We start from the raw sequence: 18,473 nt of genomic DNA, 5'->3' as shown, positions 1-18,473 counted from the left end.
GGGCCAGTGACGAAGCTGGTTTCAGGCATGGCGGTATTCTCGGTGGCATTACGCTGATTTATGCATACTCTGAACGCGATGTGTGCACACTCAGTCGCTTCCAACCGCTACTGTATAGACCCGCTGGTATAGTGTAGAGTGCCCTCGGCGAACACGGGAAAACCAGGCTCAGAGACTCAATAGCTCAAGGTCACACAGCGAGCTAATGGCAGGGATCCAAAGCCGAGGGATCTGCCAGTAACCCTCTGCCTTGATCATTCTGCCTTCAACTAGGCGCAGATCCGTCCGGGGAGAAGCACCTGAGGAAGACGCCACCAGAGGCGCCGTGGGTCGCGCCCTCGCGGGTCCCGGCCTCCTTGGCCCAAGACCGCACGCCTCCGCCGCGCACGCGCTCTCGCGCTCCGAGCTGACGCGCGCGGCGGGCGCGAGGACGGCGGCGGGGAGCGTGCGCGCGGTGACGTGCGGGCGCCATGTTGGAGGGCTGGTGGTAGCGGCTCGGGGAGGTGCTCGCTCTCTCGGTCTCGTTCTCTCGCTCGCTTCCCCCGGCTCCCTTCGTTCCCCCCCCCGGTCGCCTGCGTGCCGGAGTGTGTGCGAGGGAGGGGGAGGGCGTCGGGGGGGTGGGGGGAGGCGTTCCGGTCCCCGGGAGACCCGCGGAGGGAGGCGGAGGCTGCGAGGGACTCCGGGAAGCCATGGACGTCGAGCGGCTGCAGGAGGCGCTGAAAGGTGGGGGTAGCTGTCCCCTCTCCCTTCCTTCTCACCTTCCGCGGCTTTCTCTTTTCTCCCTTTAGGGATGGTGTTTCCGAGAGCCCGGGCGGAGCGGCAGGGGGGACGTGCTTCCCTGGCTCCCATCCCCCTCTCACCTCCCCTGGGGCGGGGAGCCCTGTGGGCAGCTCCCTCCCGCCCCGCTCTGGGCTTTGTGTCGGCCGCCGGCGTCTGGGCTGGGGGGAGGGGAGCCGGGAAGCTCTCGCGGGGGCCCCAGTTCTTCTCCCACTCCTTCGGGCACAAGTCGTGGGCCCTAGCTCCCTCCCGCCTCCCCCGGCAGGCTTGTTCTTCTCCAGCCCCCCTCCCACCCCTCGCCAGCCAGGCGTCGGGGTGAGTGAAAAGGTAAAAGGGTGGAGGGGGGTGGCAGAGTAGAGCAACTTTGAAGTTGCTTTAGGAAGCCTTTTTCGCGGCTTCTGAAGTCTTTCCTTCACACGCCTTGATTCTAAAGGTGGTTGCCTTCGCTGCTCTTGATTGTTTAAGCAACAGGCTTGAGAACCGTTCTCAAACTTAGAATAGCGAGATTTAAGCGTTTTGAAACTTACTTTTTGGCACCCAGAATCATTTGGGGGACGGCTGATTGGGGTAGGTGGTGTTTTTTAAAACACAGACTTACGGACTTCATTTAAACAATTTGTAGGAGGCAGGGCCTGGGGGTTTTTATTTACTGGATTCACAGGTGAGTCTGAGGTAAGTGTTCCCCTCGACCACACTTTGAGAAGCACTGCGTTAAGGATGGTTTGTGGAGAAGTTGAGTGCCCCCTTTAGGAGGATTCCTGTTACCTGTAACGAGGGTGGTATGTTGGAAACTTGGAAAATCTAAGTCTGTGAGGCTGATTTTTAAAAAATTGCTCCTTAATGCGGGGAAAGATTAGAAGGAAAGTTTGTTTTTAGAGGGCATTTGGGAAATACTGATAACATTTCTTTCTTCCTTTGTCTAGATTTTGAGAAGAGGGGGAAAAAGGAAGTTTGTCCTGTCCTGGATCAGTTTCTTTGTCATGTAGCCAAGACTGGAGAAACAATGTGAGTTGAAACATGCATTCAGTGTTACAAGGAAAGAGGAAAAAGTGTATGTTGGGGAGAATTAAATAATTCTGCCTGATTGCAAAAGTCCTAGTCATTTAAAGAATGTACTGAGTGTGTACACTTTCTTAACTTTATGCAGGCTTTGTAATTTAAGTTTATGTTAAAGTTTTCCTTGGCACGTTAGAGAGCTTAATAGTCTGAAAGAGGCAGGGAAAGGAAGAACGTGTATTCCATTATGATCATTTTTGGCCATAATTCCTAGAATTCTGTGGCTTTGATTTAGTTTCAGATTTAGTGGTGTGCTATTTTCTCATATTGTCATGTATCCACCCTTTTGTATATGTGGATATTTGAAGTGTCACTTCTGTTTATTGTCTTGAGGACTCAGGGTAATTTTCTGACAAATTCCAGATGCTACAGTTTTGATTATCCTGTAAACTTTCTTAGCTAACTTGTTTCATATGCCCAATATTTTATTGAGCTTGTTTGTGAAGATTCAGAATCTGAAATTTACACAGTAAGGTTAGTGTAAGCTTTTTTTTTTTTTTTGAGACAGAATCTCAAGTTGTCGCCCTGGGAGAGTGCTGTGGCATCACAGCTCACAGCAACCTCCAACTCCTGGGCTTAAGAGATTCTCTTGCCTCAGCCTCCCAAGTAGCTGGGACCACAGGCACCTGCCACAACGCCTGGCTATTTTTTGGTTGCAGTTGTCGTTGTTCTTTGGCAGGCCCAGGCTGGATTCAAACCGCCAGCTATGGTGTATGTGTCTGGTGCCTTAGCCACTTGAGCCACAGGCACCGGGCCAGTATAAGCTTTTTGAAAGGAACATTCTAGTTCATTGTTTGTAGTTTGGTGGGACTTGGTTTCACACTCTTGAGTTAATTTGTAAAGGATAGTGCATCTCTCATGATGACCTTGTCTTTGGGTGGGGTTTGGGGAACAGGAAAAGGAAAGATTTTTTTTTTTTTGTTAGGTGCAGTATTGATAATTGGATTCTCTGTCTAGTGTAAGAGTGTAACTTTAAGTGATGTTATGATTTCTCTGACCATATTAGCAAGTGTTCATCTCTCTTAATGTTTTGCTTATGGTTGTCATCTACCTTCAGAACAACTAGCCCAATTTAGGAAAGAAAACCTCTGCTGCCCTAATGCCTGATTTAATCAAGGTCACATAGACAAGCTGAACCACCTTATCGTCAACTTAATGTGATTGTTCAATGTTATTCTATTTATTACATTTAAAAAATAGAACTCTCTAGGGGAGAAAGTCATTTTTACCTCTGAATTAATAGTCTCTTATGGAACCTCATGACTTTAAAAAGTGGAAGCAGAACAGTTATTTTGTACTTATATAGATAAGCCTAAAAATGACTAGTGAGGTGGATGGATAGCTTGAGGTCACGAGTTCAAGACCTGCCTGAGCAACAGCAAGACCCTGTCTGTACTAAAATAGAAAAATTGAGACAAGAGTATTGCTTGAGTCCAAGAGTTGGAGGTATCTGTGAGTTAGGATGCCATAGTACTCTACCCAGGGCAACAGCTTGAGACTGTGTCTTTTAAAAATAGCCAATGGACGCCTGTAGTCACAGTACTCTGGAGGCTGAGGAAAGGATCACTTGAGCCCCATGGCACTCTACTGAGGGCTACGCAGTAAGATTCATTTATCAGGAACTTTTTTTTTTTTTTTTTTTTTTTAATTGTAGAGACAGAGTCTCACTTTATTGCCCTCGGTAGAGTGCCGTGGCCTCACACAGCTCACAGCAACCTCCAACTCCTGGGCTTAAGCGATTCTCTTGCCTCAGCCTCCCAAGTAGCTGGGACTACAGGCGCCCGCCACAACGCCCGGCTATTTTTTGGTTGCAGTTTGGCCGGGGCCGGGTTTGAACCCGCCACTCTCGGTATATGGGGCCGGCGCCTTACCGACTGAACCACAGGCGCTGCCCAATATAAAATTATTTTACATAGACTTTCCCAGTCTCCAACCCCCATTTAAAAAAAAAACAACTCATACTACATTATTTGAGCATATTGCTATTACGTAGTCTCTTTTAACTATCATTTAGTTGGTTTTACAGTAGCTGTATAACCAAGGCTTATTATCACCAGTTCTTATGTCAGTGTCTCTAGTCAGTTTGGTTGTCTGAAGCTCATTCTGTGTATTATTGACTCAGGGCTCATGGGACCAATATATCCTGAGTTATTGTGTGTATGTCTCGTATGTAGTCTGTGTTCTTTATGCTTTTTTGAAGGTCAGTTTGACGGGAAATAAAATCTTTGGTTTTTCAGGTCATATTTTCTCTTTAAGTATTAAGTATGTTAAGTCTATAGTTTACCCTCAATTAAAATGTTAACTGTTAAAAAAAAAAATGTTAACTGTTGGGGCGGCACCCGTGGCTCATTCGGTAAGGCGCCAGCCCCATATACTGAGGGTGGCGGGTTCAAACCCGGCCTCGGCTGAACTGCAACCAAAAAATAGCCAGGCGTTATGGCGGGCGCCTGTAGTCCCAGCTACTCGGGAGGCTGAGGCAAGAGAATCACTTCAGCCCAGGAGTTGGAGGTTGCTGTGAGCTGTGTGATGCCACGGCACTCTACCGAGGGCGATAAAGTGAGACTCTGTCTCTACAAAAAAAAAAAAAAAAAAAAAAAAATGTTAACTGTTAAAATCTGATATATAAGTTTTTTTCTTAGCTTCCTAAAACATCTTAAAGTGCAGTGATTTTTGTAAGACCGTGCCTTTTTTTTTTTTTTTTTTTTTTTTGTGAGAGAGTATCTCTATCTCATCCTCGGTAGAGTGCTATGGTGTCACAGCTCACAGCAACCTCAAACTCTTGAGCTCAGGAGAGTCTCTTGTCTCAGCCTCCTGAGTAGCTGGAACTACAGGTGCCCACCACAACACCTGGCTATCTTTTATTTTTATTTATTTTTTTTTGAGACAGAATTGCACTATGTTGCCCTTGGTAGAGTGCTGTGGCGTCATAGCTCATGGCAACCTCAAACTCTTGGGCTTAAGCGATTCTCAGCCTCCCAAGGAGCTGGGACTACAGGTGCCCGCCACAATGCCTGGCTATTTTTTTGTTGTTGCGGTTGACTTTGTTTAGCTGGCCTGGGCCGGGTTCAAACCCGCCACCCTCTGTGTATGTGGCTGGCACTGTAACCACTGTGCTATGGGTACTGAGCCACTCAGCTATTTTTTAGAGACGAGGTTTTGACCTGGTTTAGGCTTGTCTTGAACTCGTGAGCTCAGGCAATCTACCTGCCATGGCCGCCCAAGTGCTGAGATTACAGGTGCCACTGTAGCTGGCTTTTTTTTTTTTTTTTTTGAGTCAGACTCTTATCCTATTGCCCTTAGGTAGAGTGCCATGGCATCATAGCTCACAGCAACCTTAAACTCTTGGGCTCAAGTCGTCTTCTTGCTTCAGTTCCCAAGTAGCGGGACTATAGGTGTCCAGTGCAATGCCTGGCTAGTTTTTTCTTTTTTTCTTTTTTTTTTTTTTTGTAGAGACAGAGTCTCACTTTGCCGCCCGTAGAGTGCCGTGACGTCACACGGCTCACAGCAACCTCCAGCTTTTGGACTTATGCGATTCTCTTGCCTCAGCCTCCCGAGCAGCTGGGACTACAGGCACCCGCCACAACGCCCGGCTATTTTTGGGTTGCAGTTTGGCCGAGGTTGGGTTTGAACCCGCTACCCTGGGTATATGGGGCGGCGCCCTACTCACTGAGCCACAGGCGCCACCCTTTTCTATTTTTTTTTTTTTTTTGTGGTTTTTGGCCAGGGCTAGGTTTGAACCCGCCACCTCTGGCATATGGGACCGGCGCCCTACTCCTTGAGCCACAGGCGCCGCCCCTTTTCTATTTTTTAATAAGTTTCAAGATTTTAATTTCTGAACATCTTTATGTGCATGTCCGTATTGATGACTATGAAAGTTTTTTCTATTTTTAGTAGAGGCAGTCTCTACTCTTGCTCAGGCTGATATGGAACACCTGAGTTTAAGGGATCCACCCTTTATCCATTGTGCCTCCCATAGTGTTAAGATGACAGGCCTGAGCCACCGCGCATGGCATGCGTCTTTTTTTGAACCAGAAGTACTGAAGTCAAGGATTAGTGATTATTTCTTTTTTTTATTTTGTTATTTATTTCTGTTTGTTAATTTTTTGAAGCAGTCTCACTCTGTTGCCCCAGGCAAGGTGTTAGGGGGAGCTACTGCCACCTCAAAGTCCTGGGCCCAAGCAGTCCTTCTGCCTGAACCTTCCAAGTAGCTGTTAAGTAGTAGTAGAGCCTCCCAAGTAGTAGTTAAATTCCTGTTAAGTCAGTTTCCTCATTTGTTAAATGGGATGATAATAATAGTACCTCAGGGCAGCACCCATAGTTCAGTGGGTAAGGGCACCGGCCACATACACCAAGGCTGGCAGGTTTGAACCTGGTCTGGGCCAGCTAAACAGCAATGACAATTACAACAACAAAAAATAGCCAGGCGTTGTGGCAGATGACTGTGGTCACAGCTACTTGGGAGGCTGAGGCAAGAGAACTGCTTAAGCCCAAGAGTTTTGAGATTGGTGTGAGCTGTGACACCATATCGTACTCTACTGAGGACGACATAGTGAGACTCTGTCTCAAAAAAAGAAAAAAATGATAGTACCTCAAAATGTGTGCAGCGAATACATAGAAAACTCAGCACAGTGCTTTTGTGCACAGAGCAAGTTCTTGGTAATATGTTGGTGATAATGGATATTTTGACTCTGCTCTTTTCTCCCTGCACTTTCAAATTCCTTGTGTTCAGCAGACATTTTGACATATCAGTAAGAAGAGTTAGATTATTTAAAAGTAGTTATCAACAGCTAAAATTTACTTTTTTTTTTTTTTTTTTTTTTTTTTTTTTTGCAGTTTTTGGCCAGGGCTGGGTTTAAACCCGCCACTTCCGGCATATGGTGCCGGCTCCCTATTCCTTTGAGCCACAGGAGCCGCCCTAAGATTTACATTATTATTATTTTTTTTTTTTGTAGAGACAGAGTCTCACTTTATGGGCCTTGGTAGAGTGCCGTGGCCTCACACAGCTCACAGCAACCTCCGACTCCTGGGCTTAAGCGATTCTCTTGCCTCAGCCTCCCGAGTAGCTGGGACTACAGGCACCCGCCACAACGCCCGGCTATTTTTTGGTTGCAGTTTGGTCAGGGCCGGGTTTGAACCCACCACCCTCAGTATATGGGGCCAGCGCCTTACCAACTGAGCCACAGGCACCGCCCAAGATTTACATTATTATAAACAAAATCTCCTTAAACCCAAAAGTTTGTTAGAGCCTTCTGTGGGTTTCCTAACAGAATGAGTTTCTTTTTTTTTTTTTTTTGTAGAGACAGAGTCTCACTGTACCGCCCTCGGGTAGAGTGCCGTGGCGTCACACGGCTCACAGCAACCTCTGACTCTTGGGCTTCCGCGATTCTCTTGCCTCAGCCTCCCGAGCAGCTGGGACTACAGGCGCCCGCCACAACACCCGGCTATTTTTTTTTTTATTGCAGTTTGGCCGGGGCTGGGTTTGAACCCGCCACCCTCGGCATATGGGGACAGCACCCTACTCACTGAGCCACAGGCGCTGCCCCAGAATGAGTTTCTTGAATCTTAAACATTGCCTCTAAAATGTCAGGCATATATGACCTTTATTTTTTCCACGTTCTCATAACATCTTTATAATTATTTATGTAATGCTTTTTTTTTTTATCATTTACTCACTTTTTTCTTCACATTTTTTTTAAGAAAAAATACTTCAAATAAAGGTCAAGTCCTTGTTTTATTCCTTCATGGAGGTGTAACCACTGTTGACTTTTTTCCCTCTATCTTGTGGGAAATAAGATGTGAAACCATTGTTTGTGTGTGTTGGGGGGAATGGGTGGGTGAGGAGACAGTCTTATTTATTTATTTTAGAGACAGAGTCTGTTTGTCACTAGAGTGCTGTGGCATCACAGCTCACACAACCTCCAGCTCTTGGGCTTAGGTGATTCTCTTGCCTCAGCCTCCCGAGTAGCTGGGACCATAGGCGCCTGCCACATCACCCAGCTATTTTTTTTCTTGCAGTTTGGCCGGGGTCGGGTTTGAACCCACCACCCACGGTATGTGGGGCCAGCGCCCTACTCACTGAGCCACAGGCACCGCCCGAGGAGACAGTGTTTTAAATCTGTTGCCTGTGCTAGAGCCATGGATCATGGTTGGTGCAACCTTAAAGTCTTGGACTCAAGTGATCTTCTTGCCTCAGCCTCCCGAGTAGCTAGGACTACAGGTATCTGCTAAACGCCCAGCTAATTTTTTCTATTTTTAGTAGAGATGGGAGTTTCACTTTTGCTCAGGCTGGTTTAGAACTCCTGAGCTCAAGAGGTCCTCTTGCTGTGGTCTCCCAGAGTGCTAGGATTGCAGGGGTGAGCCACCACACTTGGCCCATTTGTTTTATTAGCTATATTTTCTAAGTCACTTTACAATCTATAAATACTAAAATATGTAATTATGAGTTATCCATGTGGCACCTAAAATCCTTTCATGTACTATCGTCATACTGGTATGTAGAGGGAGCATAGATTTTCAGGAACTATTAATTGGATGCCCTTTTGTTTTTAAATATTCCAGTAAGTGCAGTGATTAAGGTGTGGACATGAAGAAATTATAGAAATTAGGGCGGCGCCTGTGGCTCAGTGAGTAGGGTGCCGGCCCCATATGCCGAGGGTGGCGGATTCAAACCCAGCCCCAGCCAAACTGCAACAAAAAAAAAAAAAAAAATAGCCGGGCGTTGTGGCGGGCGCCTGTAGTCCCAGCTGCTTGGGAGGCTGAGGCAAGAGAATCGCGTAAGCCCAGGAGTTGGAGGTTGCTGTGAGCCGTGTGACGACACGGCACTCTACCCGAGGGCAGTACAGTGAGACTCTGTCTCTACAAAAAAAAAAAAAAAGAAATTTTAGAAATTATAGTTTCATTTTGTTCATCACATCATTCTATGGGTCATGTACACTGCACAAAATCTACTGAGTGAGATTTTAGGTATGCCAGCTTTTTTTGACTAGAGTTAATTTTTCTAACTTTAATTTTCTTGGGTGCCCAAGTGAGCTCATGTTTTCCAGGTTCAGTTCAGATTTTTTCTAGTTGTTGGTTAGCTTGCTAATTTCATGTGAGTTAGCATGTGGGGAAGATGTAATATCATATACTGGAAGGAGCATAGATTGAATTCTGAATTTAGCTTGGCCACTTGATGTGTGATTTTGGGCACCTTATTTGTGAGCATGTTTCCTCACTTGAAAATGGAGTTTATACACTACAGTTGCTTCAACTGTTGTGAGGACTTGAATAAAGTATATAGCTATAATAGATCTTAAAATCTGAGAGTAAAAGGTAGAATTATCTGTATGCTGGGCATAAACAGAATGAATTTCAGTAAAGGAATAAGTCTGTAGTGCTTAATATTCTGGAAGGAGCGCTCTGGGTTGGTAGTCAGCAGAGCACAAAGTAGACCTGGGTTTCAACTCCCAGCTGCACCTCCTAGTTGTGACAAAGGTTTTCTGTGCCTTAACTTACAGATGTGTAAAATAGGGATGATAAAGTAGTAAATCTACTTTAAGGAATGGGGATTGTTGTAGGGATTAAATGAGTTAATACATTTGAAGTCATTAACAGAGTAACTGGCACATAGTGTCTCCCAAATGGGAGCTATTATAATTAATTATTCTACTTTTCAGTTCTTTAAGTCACTTAAGTTACTGTCAGCTACAGTTTTCCCTAAATGAGGGGCTTATAGTATATGATTTCCAAGGTTCTTTCCAGCTTGAAAAACTTGCCCAAAATCTTTAGTGTTATAGCACTCATTGTATGTGGGTAGTATTATAGCTGTAGATGTTAGGGATTGTGAGTAGGACATGATGATAATGGTGATTAGTGGTGATAATGAGAGATTTTAAGTGTTGAGGAGTATGTTATATAGGTGAATGATTTGGAGACAGTAAAAAAAAATTTTTGTTTTTGTTGTAGTTGTCATTATTGTTTAGCTGACCCAGGCTGGGTTTGAACCCGCCATCCTTGGTGCATGTGGTTGGCGCCATAACCACTGTGCTATGGGCGCTGAGCCAGGAGACAGTAAAATTGAGAATCGATTGTACCAGATGAGAAAGACCAGTTGAGTTACCAGTAACTCCTTAGAGCCACAAAGAGGTTTCCAGGATGCCTATTTTAAATGTTACCTGTATGGATATGTGGTTTTTATCTGTATTTAGATACCTGATGTGTGCCTGCCAATGAATGTGTTTATAACGGTTATGAACTATTACTGGAAGCCTGTCCAAACTTTCTTTTGCTTCCACATAATCTCATTAGTAAGAACATAAGGAATTTATAGTCCACAAGTTGCTGTACTTTTCCTGTTTTGTGGACTATAGGTCTTTTACTTTTCTGATACGGAAGTTTATTCTTGGGGTAAGGAATTGTGTGTGTGCATATGCTCGTGCCTGCCTACATAAATTGAGTTTCAGGATCAGTAACTTTAATCAGTGACTAAAACACAGGAGTATAGACAGTTGAAGAGGAGAAGGTTAGCTGTTTATTTACATGTGCCTATGAAAAGCATTATACTTTGAGGACTGTATTGTACACTTGATCTTAGCCAAAAGGTCCAGAAGTGATGAGGAATGTATTTCAGATCTTCATTTTTGCTAGGCCCTCAGATGTGTTCAATTGCTTGTCTTTTTCTCTCTGGTTTCACCTATAGCAGTCCTGTTCATATAATCAGGCTGCTTGGGTTAGACATTGCTTGTAGTGTTGTATATGCATACACACACACACATATATTTATATAGACTATCTTGTAACCACTCTGCATACTGTACTCCATCCCTGTCAGTTACCTTGGGTAGTCTATTACCTGAATATGAAATATTTTTGAGAACTCACACCATTGATGATAAAATGAATAATAGCTAATTTGACCTCAAATAGTAATAATACACAGGAGAACCTCCATAGTTGACCACATTCTTAAGTGGTCAGAGTCAGGCCATGCATCACATGTACGTATTGGTATAGTCAGTCTTATTTTGACTACCTTCGTAATGTTAACCAGTTTGTTACAGTTTTTTGGGTGGTCAACTTGCAGAGGTTCTACTGAAATTGTGTCTTTAATAGTTTAAAAAAATGTGGCATATCTGTGGTAGAGCAAGTAGAGTTTTATTGTTATCACTGTCACTTTTACTTTGTGAAAAATAAAACGTTTTATTGAGAGAGTCTGGTAGAGTTAAGAGTCATTTGGAACTGTATATGTCTGGGGATCTCTGTTGCTTTGTGCTCATAGTCTGTTCGAATGAATCTAGTGTAAAAGACAGTCTTGGTTACCACTTTACTTTTGTTGTGATCTGTTTCACCATAATGGAATAAGTTATCTGGACCCTCTTTTCCTCAGCTCCCTAGCTGGAATTGTGACTGCCAACACTTAAACTGCATGAGGTACGAGATTTTTGTGGAAATACATTCAACAAATCTTTTTTTTTTTTTTTTTTTAAGGATCAATGAGAATATGGATAGAAAAATGTTTTTATTTTTATTTTCATATATACATGTGAATAAATCTTTTCTTTTTTTGAGACAGTCTTAACTTTGTCACCCTCAGCACAGTGCCATGACGTCATAGCTCACAGCAACCTCAGACTCTTGGGCTCAAGAGATCCTCTTGTCTCAGCCTCCCGTGTAGCAGGCGCATGCCACGTTGCCGAGCTATTTTGGTTTTTAGAAATCAGGTCTCGCTGGTCTTAGGCAACTACCTGCCTCAGCCTTCCAGCTAGGATTACAGGCATGAGCCATTGTACCCGGCCCCATTCAACAAATCTTACATTTCTTAGTTTGTTGAAATGGGGAAAAAAAAAATTATTAGTAGTAAAAACTTTTATTTAATAACCAGTTTTGGTACCTAAGAGTTTCTCAGCTTCCTGAATGAAATGAAAACATACTGACTGGTTATGGTGATTTCTGTTCAGGTTCAATACTTTTCTTTTTTTTTTTTTTTTTTTTTTTGTAGAGACAGAGTTTCACTTTATCGCCCTCAGTAGAGTGCCATGGCCTCACACAGCTCACAGCAACCTCCAACTCCTGGGTTTAAGCGATTCTCTTGCCTCAGCCTCCCAAGTAGCTGGGACTACAGGCGCCTGCCACAACGCCCGGCTTTTTTTTTGGTTGCAGTTTGGCCGGGGCCGGGTCTGAACCCGCCACCCTCGGTTTATGGGGCCGGCGCCTTACCGACTGAGCCACAGGCGCCGCCCAGGTTCAATACTTTTCTAACTCTCTTCAAGCTTCTTGGTAATAATAACTGAGCTAGCTACTTCTTGTTTGTCAAAATGTTGTTTTAACTACTTCTTCTTTCCTATAATCAGATCTGACTTAGTCACTGTTGGACATATATACACTTTCTCTTACCATCTCCCTGTGATTTGTCTAAGCCTTATGTGCACTACCACACGTGTCACATTTCTTTTTTTTTTTTTTTTTTTTTTTATGGTTTTTGGCCGGGGCTGGGCTTGAACCTGCCACCTCCGGCATATGGGACTGGCGCCCTACCCCTTTGAGCCACAGGCGCCACCCAACGTGTCACATTTTTTAAACTGTTAAGGGCACTATTACTGTTACATTATTACAAGTTTGAGGCCCAAATTAGCTATATTTCACTTTATAGTCAATGGTATGAGTTCTCAAAAATATTTCATATTCAGGTAATAGACTACCAATTGTATTTGATAGGGATGGAGTGTGCAGAGTGGTTACAAGATAGATTCCATACATATTTTAAATATTTTTGATATTTTTGTTATTTGATTATAATGTTATTTCTTGTTTTATGTAGTTCTTTTTAGTATTTTTTTTTTTTTTTTGAAATGGAGTCTCACTATGTCGCCCTTGGTAGAGGGCTATGGCCTCACAGCTCACAGCAACCTCAAACTCTTGGGCTTAAGCGATTCTCTTGCCTCAGCCACCCAAGTACCTGGGATTACAGGCGCCTGCCACAAAACCTGGCTTTTTTTTTTTTTTGAGATGGAGCCTCAAGCTGTCATCCTGGGTAGAGTGCTATGGCATCACAGCTCACAGTAGCCTCCAACTCCTAGGCTCAAGCGATTCTCCTACCTCCATCTCCCAAGTAGCTGGGACTACAGGCACCTGCTACAATGCCCAGCTATTTTTTGGTTGCAGCTATCATTATTGATTGGCGGGCCTGGGCTGGATTTGAACCTGCCAGCTCAGGTGTATGTGGCTGGCACCTTAGCTGCTTGAACCACAGGTGCCGAGCCTACACCTGGCTATTTTTTTTTTTGTAGAGATAGAGTTTCACTTTATGGCCCTCGGTAGAGTGCCGTGGCATCACACAGCTCACAGCAACCTCCAACTTCTGGGCCCAAGCGATTCTCTTGCCTCAGCCTGCAGAGTAGCTGGGACTACAGGCACCCGCCACAAAGCCCAGCTATTTTTTGGTTGCAGTTCAGCCGGGGCCAGGTTTGAACCCGCCACCCTCAGTATATGGGGCCGGCACCTTACCAACTGAGCCACAGGTGCCGCCCCCACCTGGCTATTTTTTGGTTGTAGTTATTGTTTGGCAGGCCCCAGCTGGATTTGAACCTGCCAGTTCCAGTGTATGTGGCTGGCGCCCTAGCTGCTGAACTACAGGTGCTGAGCCCTTTTTAGTGTTCTTACCTAGGTGGAGCTTTTGATTTTAAAATGGTGAACCTGGGCTGGGAGCAGTCTAGCCACTCTGTTCTAGCACTCTGGGAAGTCTAGGCCAGGGGATTGCTTGAGCTTATGAAATCATGACCAGCCTGAGCAAGAGCAAGATCCCATCTCTACTAAAAATAGAAAAATTAGATGGTCATTGTGGCAGATGCCTGTGGTCCCAGCTACTCTGGAGATTGAGGCAAGAGGATCATCTCTTGAGCCCAGGAGACAGAGCTGTGAGCTATCACACTGGGGCACTGTGCTTAGGGGCTGCAGAGTGATACTGTCTTAATACAATAAAATGGTGAATCTAAAATTGTGATTTGTCTTTAATGGATTAGGGTTTTCACATAGAAATTTTTGCTTTGGGTTGTTATTCCTTTTTCTTTCTAAAAGTCAGCCATTTAGTGAATATTTTGTGCCACATGTCAAATGTTTCATATGCATACTCTTAATTTAGGATTTACAACTACTTTCTAAAGTAGGTATCTCTTCTTTTTGAAAATGAGGCTGTGGGACTTGCAAAGATTAAATAATTTGTCCAAGGTTCACAGGTGATGAGTTGTGGAATTTGAATTTATCCTGAGGCATTCTGATTTCAGACCTTTTTTTTTTTTTTTAATTTCAGTTTGCTTGTTCATTCTTCTTTGTTTGAAGTACTCCTTTTTTGTTCATTTTCTTCTTCCTCTGGCGGTGCTGGCTGTTTTTGATGTTTTTAGTAGAGACGGTGTCTTACTCTGCCTCATTGCTGTTCATACTGCTCTTGAACCTCTGAGCTCAGACAGTCCACTCGCCTTGGCCTCCCACAGCGCTGGGACTACAGGCGTGGGCCACCACGCCTGGCCAGATCTTTTTTTTTTTTTTTAAAAAACACTCCACAAGCGTTGACACAATCTACTCCAGACAGTTCTGTGAATGTCTCACTGAGAAGTCTTCTCATGCCTCTTACTGAAATATAAACACAGTTACAAATCAAACTTGTAAACTGCTGATTAAATAATTCTTTGCTCTTATTTTTGTTGAATATGTCTGGGGAGGAAGCCTCCTGATGAGCATAGCTGCAGCCCTCAGTGGTTCTGCACCACTCTGGAAAAGATGCCTTCGGGCTCCTTCCCATCCCCCAAGGCAGCAGCACATTGCTCCTGTCGTTTCCTGTTGGCCAAAGCAGCCAAAGATTTAAAAATCTTTGGTTTAGGGCGGCGCCTGTGGCTCAGTGAGTAGGGCGCCGGCCCCCTATGCCGAGGGTGGCGGGTTCAAGCCCAGCACCGGCCAAACTGCAACAAAAACAACAAAAAAATAGGGCGGCGCCTATGGCTCAGTCGGTAAGGCACCGGCCCCATATACCGAGGGTGGCGGGTTCAAACCCGGCCCCGGCCAAACTGCAACCAAAAAATAGCCGGGCGTTGTGGCGGGCGCCTGTAGTCCCAGCTGCTCCGGAGGCTGAGGCAAGAGAATCATGTAAGCCCAAGAGCTGGAGGTGCTGTGAGCCGTGTGACGCCACGGCACTCTACCAAGGGCAGTGAAGTGAGACCGTCTCTACAAAAAAAATCTTTGGTTTATAGATGGCCAGATCTGCAAGCACCTTCCTGTTGAGCTCCACCTGGCACTTAATTAAGTTGACAATAAATGCTGGGTACTTCAGTCCGTGTTCCTGGGAAGCAGCTGTAATTCGATTAATCCAGAGTGTCCTCGTGTTCCTCTTCAGACTCCGAGCTTTGGTGCATTTCACAAAGGCTCTAGTCACAGCTCTGATCGCCAACCTATCTTTCCAAAACTGCCAATAGAATTTGAGATAGGCTTTTGGTAGGAATCTGTTACGATTATTTCTGTAATTTGTGAGACTTTCAAGTTGCTTATCTAAGCCTGACCTCATGTACCTGTCCAAATTTCCTTTCTTTTTTTATTGTATTGTATTTTTATTTTTATAAAATAAAAGGCTCAACCTTCCTATCATTGTGGCACACTGTAGTAGGCCTAAGCACTAATGCTATATAGTTGGGGGGGGGGGGAAGGGGTTGTGGCAGTTACTGGGAGGTTGGTTGAGATGATTTGTGACTTAAGGAAAACTGTATCAGGAGATATTTATTTGGAAGGGTCTGTAAGATGGGTGACTGATGTACCTTTAACATTTCAATTTTGACTGTTTTCCAGTGACTTCACGGGCTAAAAACTTTTCAGTAATTATAATTTTGTGGTGGTATATATTTGAAGCATATGGGTGTAAGTGTGTGAGTCTACTTTTCTGTTTAACATGTATATCTTAGATTTGTTATTTTTTAATTTTTTTTAGAGACAGTCTTACTTTATTGCCTTTGGTAGAGTGCGTTGGTGTCACAGCTCACAGCAACCTCCAACTCTGGGCTTAGGTGATTCTCTTGCCTCAGCTGGCGGGCCCCTTACCCACTGAGCCACAGGCACCCTCCTACCCCCCCCCCTTTTTTTTTTGAGACAGAGTCTCACTTTGTCACCCTAGGTAGAGTGCCGTGGTGTCATAGCTTATAGCGACCTCAAACTCTTGGGCTCAAGCAATCTTCTTGCCTCAGTTTTTCATTTTTAATAGAGATGGGGGTCTCACTTTTGCTCAGGCTGTTCTTTTTTTTTTGTGTGGTTTTTGGCCGGGGCTGGGTTTGAACCTGCCACCTCCGGCATATGGGACCGGCACCCTACTCACTGAGCCACAAGCGCCGCCCATGCTCAGGCTGTTCTTGAACTTGTGAGCTCAAGCAGTCCACCCGCCTTGGCCTCCCAGAGTGCTAGAATTACAGGCATGAGCTGTCACACCTGGCCAGATTAGTTTTTTTTGATCAATCAAAATCTTTTTTTTTTGCAGATTTTGGGCTGGGCTGGGTTTGAGATTGCCACCTACGGCATATGGGGCTGGTGTCCTACTTTGAGCCACAGGCGCTGCCTTTTTTTTTTTTTTTTAAGAGACAGGGTCTTACTTTGTCGCCCTCGGTAGAGTCTTGTGGCCATGACAGCTCACAGCAACCTCCAGCTCTTGGGCGTAGCCTCCCAAGTAGCTGGGACTACAGGTGCTCGCCACAATGCCCGACTGTTTTTTGTTGCAGTTTGGCTGGGGCCGGGTTTGAACCCACCACCCTCGGAATATGGGGGCCTGCCCTCTACTCACTGAGCCACAGGTGCCACCTGATCAATCAAAATCTTATCCTTATAGCAATTCTGGAAGGTAGGTGGTACTATTCCCATTTAAAGGTGATAAAACTGTGAAGAAAGTATTTTAGTTTGAGGAATGTAAGAGGTCTTTGTTTCTTTATTTTTTTTTGAGACAGAGTCTTTATCCTGTCGCCCTCTGTAGAGTGGTTATGGTATCACAGCTCACAGCAACCTCCAACTCCTGGGCTTAGGCGATTCTCTTGCCTCAGCCTCCTGAGTAGCTGGAACTATAGGCGCCTGCCACAACGCCTGGCTATTTTTTGCTTATAGTTGTCATTGTTTGGTGGGCTGGGACTGGATTTGAACCTGCCGGCTCCTGTGTATGTGGCTGGCGCTCTAGTTGCTTGAGCTATAGGCGCTGAACCAGTATATTAATTTTCAATACACTTAATGTTATGTGCACTCAGTAAAATAAAAAATGGAAGTGGAATTCTTTAACTTTTTTTTTTTTTTGAGATAAAGTCTCACCATGTTGCCCTTGGTAGAGTGCTGTGACATCACAGCTCACAGCAACCTCCAACTCCTGCGCTCAAGCAATTCTCCTGCCTCAGCCACCAAGTAGCTGGGACTACAGGTGCCCGCCACAATGCCCAGCTATTTTTTTTTGTTGTTGTTGCAGTTGTCATTGCTGTTTAGCTAGCCCAGGCTGGGTTCCAACCTGCCAGCCTTGGGGCATGTGGCCACCATAATCACTGCTATGGGCACCAAGCCTGTAAGTTAACTTTTTAAAGTCACCAGGAGGCAACAGGATCACTTGAGCCTAAGACTTTGAGGTTGTTGTGAGCTATAATGCCATGGTACTCTACCTAGGGCAACTGAGTGAGACTCTGTCTGGAAAAAAAAAGTCACCAGGAAAAACTGAAGTTTTTAAGCAGACTTTTTTTTTTTTTTTTTTGAGTCAGAGTCTCAAGCTGTCTCTCTGGGTGGTCAGAAGCCTAAGAAAGAGTGAGACCCTATCTCTACAAAAAATAGAAGAAGTAGCTTGTCAGCTTTGTGGTGGGCACCTGTAGTCCCAGCTACTTGGGACGCTGAGGCAAGAGGATCTTTGAACCCAGGAGATTGAAGTTGTGAGAGAGAATGATGCCTCAGCACTCCATTCAGGGCAACAGTGAGATTCTGCCTCAGTACAAAAAAACAAATTAAAAAAAAACACATACAGGGCCTTTTACATTCTGGAGGGTTACATGTAGAAAATAAAACTATAATCTAAATTCTGTGAATACCTTGGCTGGACCTTTAGGTGTTGGTAGACTGGATATTTAACGACAGTTCACTTGTGAATGTCTATTCAGACTTGAATTAATTTACTTATCAACATTTTAAATATTTAAATACAGGAAATAAACTTTTAAATTGTAATTTGAAAGTCCAAAAGAGAATTATTATTATTATTTTTTGAGACAGAGCCTCAAGCTGTAGCCCTGGGTAGAGTACTGTGGCATCACAGTTCACAGCAATCTCCAACTCCTGGGTTCAAGCGATTCTCCTGCCTGTGCCTCTCAAGTAGCTGGGACTGGCATTTCTTTTGGTTGCAGCCATCATTGTTGTCTGGCCGCCTGGGCTGGATTCGAACCCATCAGCTCAGGTGTATGTGGCTGGCGCCTTAGTTGCTTGAGCCAAAGGCGCGGAGCTGAGAAATTTTTTTTTTTAATGGTTCAGATTTCTGCTTGTCGCTAGAGCCTTCAAAACTTCATTCCAAAAGAATTTTTGGCCTTTTGCAAACAATCACATTTTAAGCTTTATTGCTTGCAAGCAGCATCGGTGATTATGATTCACTTAAGCCCAAAAGAAAAGGAGAAAAGAAGGGAAAA

At 44.6% G+C, this 18,473-nt stretch overlaps 1 protein-coding gene across 2 annotated transcripts in view; it reads left to right on the top strand.

Moving 5' to 3' along the window:
- The first annotated feature begins 413 nt into the window (after window positions 1–413).
- Window positions 414–18,473, top strand: part of PPP4R2 (protein phosphatase 4 regulatory subunit 2) — a 59,542-nt gene continuing 41,482 nt past the window's right edge. Inside the window, exons 1-2 of one of the 2 annotated variants that reach the window (XM_053599052.1) lie at window positions 414–723; window positions 1,701–1,782. In XM_053599052.1, coding sequence (XP_053455027.1) covers window positions 690–723; window positions 1,701–1,782 — 116 coding nt within the window. In that variant the 5' untranslated portion in view covers window positions 414–689. The remainder of the gene's footprint in view (window positions 724–1,700; window positions 1,783–18,473) is intronic. The other variant, XM_053599054.1, reaches the window with a different exon arrangement.

The sequence above is a fragment of the Nycticebus coucang genome, chromosome 8 (assembly GCF_027406575.1).
Source record: "Nycticebus coucang isolate mNycCou1 chromosome 8, mNycCou1.pri, whole genome shotgun sequence".
Lineage (NCBI taxonomy): Eukaryota > Metazoa > Chordata > Mammalia > Primates > Lorisidae > Nycticebus > Nycticebus coucang.
This window is presented reverse-complemented; position numbering and strand designations above follow the sequence as displayed.